This window comes from Seriola lalandi, unplaced genomic scaffold (genome assembly GCF_002814215.2).
Source record: "Seriola lalandi dorsalis isolate HSWRI2012SDOR001 ecotype SW California unplaced genomic scaffold, Sedor1 jcf7180002050167, whole genome shotgun sequence".
In the NCBI taxonomy this organism is placed as follows: domain Eukaryota; kingdom Metazoa; phylum Chordata; class Actinopteri; order Carangiformes; family Carangidae; genus Seriola; species Seriola lalandi.
The window spans coordinates 4,409-13,730 of record NW_019520720.1 but is presented as its reverse complement, the minus strand read 5'-3'; the positions used below and the strand labels follow the sequence as shown (position 1 = coordinate 13,730).

At 37.8% G+C, this 9,322-nt stretch overlaps 2 protein-coding genes across 2 annotated transcripts in view; both read right to left on the bottom strand.

The window, feature by feature from the left end:
- The window catches only part of LOC111649204 (sushi, nidogen and EGF-like domain-containing protein 1), a gene marked incomplete at its 3' end in the record, with an annotated part of 3,687 nt that extends 1,463 nt beyond the window's left edge, over positions 1-2,224 (bottom strand). Inside the window, exons 1-4 of the mRNA XM_087171891.1 lie at positions 2,175-2,224; positions 1,648-1,716; positions 1,325-1,348; positions 356-379 (exon numbers count right to left, since the gene is read on the bottom strand). Of these exons, the coding sequence (XP_087028017.1) occupies positions 356-379; positions 1,325-1,348; positions 1,648-1,699 (100 nt within the window). The remainder of the gene's footprint in view (positions 1-355; positions 380-1,324; positions 1,349-1,647; positions 1,717-2,174) is intronic.
- A 6,161-nt stretch (positions 2,225-8,385) lies between these two features.
- The window catches only part of LOC111649203 (alpha-tectorin-like), a gene marked incomplete at its 5' end in the record, with an annotated part of 5,342 nt that continues 4,405 nt past the window's right edge, over positions 8,386-9,322 (bottom strand). Inside the window, 3 exons of the mRNA XM_023398952.2 lie at positions 8,386-8,766; positions 8,842-8,944; positions 9,082-9,268. Of these exons, the coding sequence (XP_023254720.2) occupies positions 8,663-8,766; positions 8,842-8,944; positions 9,082-9,268 (394 nt within the window). The remainder of the gene's footprint in view (positions 8,767-8,841; positions 8,945-9,081; positions 9,269-9,322) is intronic.

Here is a 9,322-nt window from a genome sequence, read left to right as displayed (position 1 = left end):
CCCCACGCTTTTAATGTGCTACAACAAAGTTAAGTGAGTGGCATTTAACGGGATGAAAAGTATCATGACAGAATTCATTTATAACATTTTATGTTGTACTGTCAGTTTATAGCAACTATACTCTGTTATGTTTTTTTCACATGTGCTTAATGAGTACTGTGTACTGTATGCATATTTCAAATCTTGAAAATAAGACAAATTCATTTGAATTTGACCTGAGACAATCTGCAGCTAACAGCAGCTAACAAAATCCCAGTGTAATAACTGCCTTGAGCTTCTTTGACATGATTGTATGACTGGCCTGTGAAGATTATAAACAAACAAAAACTGAGAAGTTATCCAAGCGTCAACTTACGTGGAGTCTGAGGAGTCACCGTACCTGTGTAAGAGAGTTCATAAATATAATTGGACAAAAATCATAGACTTTTGACATAAATAAACAAAGGTCAGTTACTGAATTTATGTAAATACGTAATCAGAAATAAAAGGGAATTCAACTGGATTTGATTTGATTAACATTTTGGAGTGTCATAGCATAAAAAAGCACAGATATGATTGAAAAGATTAGAAATGACTGCATTCAATGTAGGTAAGCTAATTCCAGGGTCTTGATATTGTGCATCCCGTCTCACTTTAATGTCTTAGTGGGACACATCATGGAGCTGAGACATTGTTAACAAAATTTGTTTCATCTCTGGTTTGTCTTTTATCACAGGTCAAAATGTCTGCCACGAATAGGGCCCATGTCAAAGAGCAATTTAACACACCCTGAAGATCTAGTTTTGGCTGAGTGTACTGTACAGTGTGTTGGTATGCCATGACAGCATGGTTGGATGTGTGGACGAGTGCAGCAGAGCACATTTGAGACCACATCCCAGGTGCAACCAGAGGGGGCAGTAAAACACTGTAGAATCAGAAGCCAATTCTTTGGTTTACAGCAAAGGAAACTACTACCTCTAGTGTCAAAGTGTGGTATCGCCACAAACTCCACACCCTTAGCTTTTACTGTGTTACATCAATGTTAAGTGGAATTTAACACTGTCAGGGGACATAAATTGCAAGCTATTATGACAGAATTCATATACAACACCTTACATTGTGCTGTCACTTCATAGTAACTATATTCTGTTAGGTTTTTCACATCTGCGTATTGCGTGTCAAATTCTGTGTACTGTATACATATTTTAAATCCGCTAATATATACAGCTTACAAAATCCTGGTGTTATAACTGCTTTAAGCTTCTGATTTTGACATAATTGTATGACTGGCCTGTGAGGATTATGAACAAACAAAAACTAAGAGGTTGTCAAAGCGTTGACTTACTTGTAGCCTGAGGATTCACCGTACCTGTGTAAGAGAGTTCAGAAATATAATTGGACAAAAATCATAGACTTTTGACATAAATAAACAAAGGTCAGTTACTGAATTTATGTAAATACATCAACAGAAATAAAAGGGAATTCAACTGGATTTGATTTGATTAAAATTTTGGAGTGTCATAGCATAAAAGGCACAAACATGATTGAAAACATTAGAAATGGCTGAATTCAATGTAGGTAAGCTAGTTCCAGGTTCTTGATATTGTGTGTGCTGTCTCACAGAAATAAAAGTGAATTTAATTGGATTTGATTTAATTAAATACTTACTTAACATCCCCAGAAGTAGCACAGACAAGACAATTGGACATCCCATTTTCATAATTCAAACTTGAAGCCCTGTAAATGCGTCATAAGGTTTTTAATGGCAAAGGATTTAAATGCATGACGATCAAGATATATATTACATATCCATAGTACAGAATATTAGCGTACACATGCACCATTTTTATTCATGCAAGTACATTGAAGTGCAACTATATCATGCAATATTAAAAAGTCCTTTTAAAAAGTGCTAGATCCACCAAGATCTGCAACAAAAACAAATCACTTGTTCTTTGGTTCATAACGTTATTTTTCAAGTCATATTTTAAACTCAATTCCTGCTAACTGCCAAACTGTTTCTGAGGTAATAATGGTAATAAAAATAAAATTTCGATAATGTCTAATATGAAGATATCTGTTAAATCAAAACATTCCTTTTTAGATTAAATTCATTGTCATTGCAGAGTACAGATCATTATGAAACACAGCAATTTGGAAATAGTGCCTCTCTTGATAATAAATGAATGAATTACCTGCTCATATGTGATGCTTTTGTTCTGTTCATTTAGTGAGACAGCCGATCTGCAACAAGGCTTTATATGGTGATAGCTGGCATAGTCCCATAAATGTGTGGTTTGACCAGTTAACATGTGAACCAAACATTCCATTGTTCATAGAGAATAATGAAGACTAACACACTGTGTTCAGTTGAAACAAAAGAGGGATGTAATTTTCTAACAAAGCCTTGAGTTGTTGAAAAAAATCTAGTGTTTTCCTATGAAATATAGTAAGATAACAAAACCAAAATATGAACTCTATTTTTGCAATACTGTACACTTCAGTCTTAATTTCTGAGAACATATCACCTGCTCTTCTAAGTTATTGTTTTCAGTCCCGTGTTTGTTTTCAGGGTATCTCATAAAGGGCTGATTTGCTTAGATTACAAAAGAACATATTCTCTCACTTATGTTTAGTGGGATCTAGATAGTTTCAGTTTTATTTGCTCATGTTTTGACATATCTATCTCTAAGATTCCTCTCTTCTTCAGAATCATGCAAAAGTACTGAACTGATTTGTGGAGGAATGGGGCATGGGACAGGGAAGGAGAGGCAGATGAAGGAGTGGTGTACCAGCCTGACAATGATGTGACTATTCTAGACTGGTTGGTGCTTATTGACAACCAGCCAGATACAATTAGAATGGGATGTACTGGCAATTGTCCTATTGCAATGCCAAAAGTTAGTCGATTGGCAACTCCATATAAACCCGAGAGAAAAAATCTTAGTTAAATCTTGATAACACATATCCCAATAAAGATTTGAGAGTGATAGACTTCTCCTTTCATGTCCTAATTTTGCAATTAGGAAACAGAATTTGTTTGTTTATCTTACAATTACTGTCCACATCTTCGAATGTATCCAGATTGAAGGCAGGGTGTTGGTTTTTCCATTTCCTGATTGTACTGTAGAGGCAAGTAAAACCAGTATTGGTAGTTGGCCCAGGGTTTCTCAGTCAAAATCTTTATCAATCAAAAAAATGTAATTACAACAAACTTTTAGGTACTTGAAAGATAAAACATAAAAACAATTGAAGCTTGAGCTTCTGATGAACACAGATCAACAGCAAACTCAGAGTTTCTGTAACAAAACGGACAGTTAGGCATTTATCCAAAGCAACTTACAAGTGAGGGACATCACTAAGGCTTAAGTGTAGAAGGAGACCTCGACGTAAGTACTAAATACTACATCTATTTAATAAGTGGAAGGAGATCAAGTAAAGAAGTTCACCGAAAGTGCATAGTAAATGCTAGTAAGGCATGTTAGGGTGATAAAGGTGTTAGGAGATGAGGTGCTCTTAGAAGAGATGAGTTTTCAAGAGATTCTTTAAGATAGTCAGGGACGCCCCTGTTCTGATAGCATTCAGTATCTTGTTCAAGTAGATGGGTGCAGACCCAGACGTCACTCTAAAGGGAAGCATTAGTGACTTGAATTTGATTTGGGTGACCATGGGTAGCCAGTGTAGGTTGATGAGTTGCGGAGTCAGATGTGTCCTTTTAGCCTGATTGAAGACCAGACGGGCTGTTGCATTCTGGACAATCTGCAAGGCTTTCAATGTGAATAAAGGGAGGCCTGCCAGAAGGGCATTGCAGTAGTTGATAGAGATAATTTTTTTGATTTTGTATAGTTCAAAGCGGCATTACCGGGGGGAATCATGTTATGAGTTATGAGTTATGAGTTCTTGTTATTTGCATTGAGAGTGCATCAGCACTTCCAGTTGTCTTTATGTTGCCGCAACAAATGATAGAATTAATGTTTCTGTACGCTGCTGTTAGTTGTCTCAATATGTAGATATTGCACAATGAATTGGAATAGTATTAATTAATGGTTAATTTACAGCAATGTTGGTAAAGACATTTTCAAGTGTGTTTCTGAGGTACAGAGACGTCTGCCAAGGATATGGACAAGGCTTCCACTTAATCTTCAGACTCTGCCTCCTCCTCCTCACAGGACATGGTGGTTGGGTTCAGGAGTTCCTGAAAATGCTCCTTCCACCGGCCGGTATTATCCCCAGTCCGAGTTAGAAGTTCTCCTCCCCTGCTGAAAACAGCCTGGGCTAAGCCCTGCTTCTCCATCCTGAGAAACAGAATGGTTTGCCAGAATCTCCTTGCGGCCAACCAAAAGCCCTTCTCCATGGCCATGGCCAAGCATGTAAAGACATACAAGGAATTGTATTCTGTTTTTGTTTTTTTCAATGAACTTACACACTAATACAGTAGACATACAGCAGAGCAAGAACAACAAAGCTTAGCAAAGCCCAGTCAAATCAAATTATTTATATATCCCTATATCAGAAATAAAAAATCTGCCTCAAGAGGCTTCACAAGTTGTAGACACAAACAGCATCCTTTATCCTCAGACTCTACTTGGAAAAGGAACAACTCCCATTAATGGGCAAAATGGAAGAAACCAGGTAATCTGACCTGGTTGGCAGTAGCATACAACCATGAGGCGGTAACTCAAGTTTATTTGTCACAGCAGTGCACATTTTTTTCTTCACGTGCTTTCTTCCCATATGAAAATATGTTGGTTGAATACCCTGATGTATTACCTACTATGACACAGCATGTACAGCATGTATGATAATTAATGGCATACTATTTCTTCAATCCTGGCATAATACACTGTACCCAAATTGATCAGCTTTTCAAACTGAAAGCTTGAACAATTATGAAACTATTTTGCATGACTATAAACATCTTTACATAACATCTTATATAATATCTGTAGTTAATGGTTCTGTACAGATGACACATATATACGAGATATATGAGATAGTAGTATATTAGTACTATGTAACACTATCTAATTATGAGTTATCATCGTTTTTTATCCATGCTAAGAATTCATTCTATAGAATATGGAGGGATGTGATTTTTCTATTATGAGCGTAAAACTTTTGTAATGTTTTTGAGCTGGTCTCGTTTTATTTCTAAACCTAATGGTGTGGGTGTGAAAACTGTCTCACTGGTAAATCAAAAGTTTGAATTTTCTTTTCTACATTTTTTAATAAAGAAGAAATAATACACATACAAATTAACGTCTGTACCCTACATAGTCTTGTGCATACTGTAAAATAAGCACATACATTGCACACACATTTGGATATGAACACTGTATGATGGATAATGTATATATACAAATATAAACTAATCCTACAGAAAAAAAGAGAATATTTCCAAGTTTTCTGGACTTCAGGGGCTCTGTAGGTGAACTATACATCTGGTGCTATCAAGAACAAATAAGGGATGGTCTGTCTATTCAGGCAAATTACAAGTCTGGACTCTAATTCAGGAGCCCCTTGTTAACCATTTTGGTTACCAATGAAAATGTATGACTCTCTGACAGCTCCCTATCTGCTGATTACAGAACTGCACATATCACCTTCCAACAGTATTTGGTTACTTGCTATCCTTTTAGCATCTCCAGCGCCTGTGTTGGAGAGCTGCCTGTCCTCTTCAACTTTCAGCCAGCTGTTGTTGTGTTACTTTGTGCTTTGGCTTCATTTTTGATCCTGGTATGTACAAATACAAAGATATGTACACATACCACAAAGAGGTGTCTCTATTAATAACCAAACGATCATTAATAGAACCATAAAACCACACCCTCCTATTAATCATACAGTTGAATGAACACCTCCCTAAGACAGTTTCAACTAAAACAGAACATTATAACCTTTATGAAGGGAGGTGTTACTGCAGGGCTATTGTATTAGACTGTGTTTTTGTGTGTTAGCTGGATCATTTTTGTTTTATCTGAGCAGAAACTAACTTATGTTTTAGTAGCAGAGTATTTCTGAATGTTTCAGATATTGGCAAGTTTCATTACAACAATAACATGTTTATGCATCAGCACCATGCCATAGTGACAGAAGTAGTGTCAAATGGGTGGGAAATTCTGACTGCATATGGTCTTCAAACTTCATCTCTACACTGCATTACACTTACACACTTAGTAACTAAGCTTTAAGTAATTTCTGTGTTACGTATACTTAAATTATTGTGCGTTCTTTGACGTATAACTGTATGAACATAATAAATACACAGAAAATAGAAAACATGATTTCATAGGAAGGGACTTTTACGTTTTATCAGAAACCATTGTATTACATAACTCACGGAACAGGTGACAGGTGTGCCACACACTTTATAATTGTTGTTGGTTAATAGGTGTGCTTGGTGTCCTCAGCATATGCGGAGGAATGTTAATTAGAAGCCGGATACTCATCAGCTGGGCATGCAGTCTTTTCTGTTTCTGTTACTGTGACTTTGATGGAGATGCTGGGAGGGGTCTGTTCATTTCTATCTCCCATCAGCCACTGTGTGAATATACAGATTTTGGTTCATAGAATATGTAGAATTAATTTTTTACTTTAAAATTGTAAAAATGGGTCAGTTTTATCAGGAACCATCAGGAAGGTCAATCAAAATGTTTGCTTGTTGCTGAGTGATGCACAACTTTATGTCCATTGGCACTCCAAGAGACAACAGATCGGTCTCTAACTTTGTCCTGAATTGCGAGAAACATCCAATTGTCTTTTAATCATCTTTATTGTAAATCAGAGCTTAGGCAGGGGGAGGATTTTCCAGGTGCACGTTAATCCTAGAATGTAGGACCCCGAAAATAACGCTGCACATGAATGAATTAAATCACTTCTACTGGATTCATGTTTCATCTTTATCTTCAACTTCAGTCAAACACAAAATAATGTTTTAATGTGACTGATAAAGTGCACCAAAGGATTTTTTTTATACCTCAGTCACTAGAAATGATTCTCATGTTTATTTTCTTGATTTATCAGGAGCTGTAATTCTTGTGTGGCTTCCTGGGGTTTCTATGAAATAAAAAGGGTGTGAGTATTATGATTTACCTCACCTACCTTTTGTTTAAGTAACAGTTATGTAACATGACAAAGTTTGAGTGGCTGCCAGTGGTGTGGCACAAAAAGCTTCTCCTCTTTAATTACATGTATATCTGCCACATAAGCCAAAGGTGGGAAGTCTTTATTCTGGCCCTACACTGAGAGAGGATTACTATATTACAATATTTCATGAAACACGCCAACTGGATGAAATAAGACTTCAGGATCGTGCTTTATTTGCAAAATAAATTAAGGTAATTTAATCACTATATAATCAGAAAAGGTAGCCCCTGTATCAAAACTATGCAAGCAGGCTTGGATAACGCCTCTGCTCAGAAAACCTTCATATTGACAGATTTTGTTACTTACATTATTATCTAAGTCTATTGAAAGGGCATTTTTAAAGGAGGTCTCTGATTTCCTCCCTTAGACTCCGTTGTCCTTGATAGAGGTCCGCCCTTAGGTCTTATCTTGCTGGACCTATCAGCAGCCTTTGACAGGGTCAACAACCGTACTCTGTTATCTGTACTCTCCAATATGGGTGTAACCCACATGGGTACTAAACCCATTTATGTAATTTAAGAGAGTTTACCATGCCCACCACATGGTGGCGCACCAGCCCAGTATCTTGTCACGGCCACGCAAAGCGCCGCTCGTTCTGAGACACCCGAGACACTGACCGAGAGCGCCGCTCGTTGAGTGAGCTGACGAACTTGGGTATGAAACGTGATGTAAACCTCATAAATTAATGATTAATCTCTGCGTAGTGTATTGATAAATCTCTTGTTTATTAGGAGAGAGCCTTGTGAGTTATTGAGAGAGAGAGAGGAGCTGCTTCAACCGTGTATGCCTTCTGTTGGACTCCGGTAAGCATGGCCGCTACATGCTAAGAGGCTAGGACTAGGCTACTGTGTTCCCATAGCCAGTGAAAGGAGGCTTGGTGTCATCTGCAGGCTACACCAGGAGCAACTTCAGGACAAAGAACATTGCTTCAACTCCTAATATACTTTGTACTTAATTGAGATTGATACATCTAAGCACAATAATTAGTTTGATATGCAGCAACCAAGTAAGCAGTATTGTATCGCAGAAACAAGTAAATTTAAAGAACAAAATTGAAAATATATGATTAAGGTAATCATTGCTAACCGTGGGTTTAGGTGATCAGCCTTTTTAACAGATGAGTGAGCAGACTAGTCTCTAGGCTAATTTTGTATGATGCACAAACTGCTTCTGACTGATACTTATCCACTTCATGTTCGGGCTGGGCTGGGGTTGTGTACAAAACTTCCAAGGCAACAAATTAGATGCATACTCCATATGTAAAGATGCTTTTAAATTAATTTATACTTTTACATTTCATTATACATGATTACTTTTTATATGGCTGAGATTTAATACAATCATCACAAAGAAACCAATGATTCAACTGATAAACATCAGACACAGTGAATATAGAAGGATGAAAGATTTCAACTTTAGCCCCCCACTGGTGCCCCCCACTGTTGTAAAGAAAAATCACACCCAAATCACAGGGACAACGCCTCTAATCTGAGAGCACATGTAATATGTTTAAAAATATGGATCATCTCTGTTCTCCTTAGACCAGAGTTTTGGCAGTCAGCAAACTGAATAGCAGACTGACCAGCAGGGTCACCAGTGAGGTCATCTGGCCTGGAGCACTGCTTCGTTCCATCATTTTGCCTGCAAGAGAAGAACCAAAGTTTAAAACACATGCACTGATTAAGCTGTACGTCAAATACAAGGGGAGGGGCTTACCACCGCTCATTGGGATCAGGTCTAGTGGTCCTAGTGAGATGGAGGCAGTGTCATGGTAGGATACATCCCTCCCAACTCGCCTGTGGTAACCTGGGTAGCAATGCTGAAGGAAAACAACATTAGAGGCTTCTGCTGATGCATCTGTTGATAATCTATATAATGTATCTACAAACTCACAAGGAAACAAACCATGCACGCGCACACACACACACACACACACACATACACAGTGGTACGTACAGCTGTGCAGTTGTTGTTTGACAGAAGACACAGGTGGACCTGGCAGTGCAGGTAGATGGATGAAAAGTTGGTAAAGGTGAACATCCTGAAGGAGAATCTGGCCGCAGCGGAGATGCCATTCTGAACCACCTCTACTGTTTCATCTGCTGGATTGGGACACCTGGAAGAAAAGGAGGGTGGTAGAAGTTAGAGTCTTATGCACTTTAAATTGTTTCATACTTTGGCAATGAAGAGAAAGAAA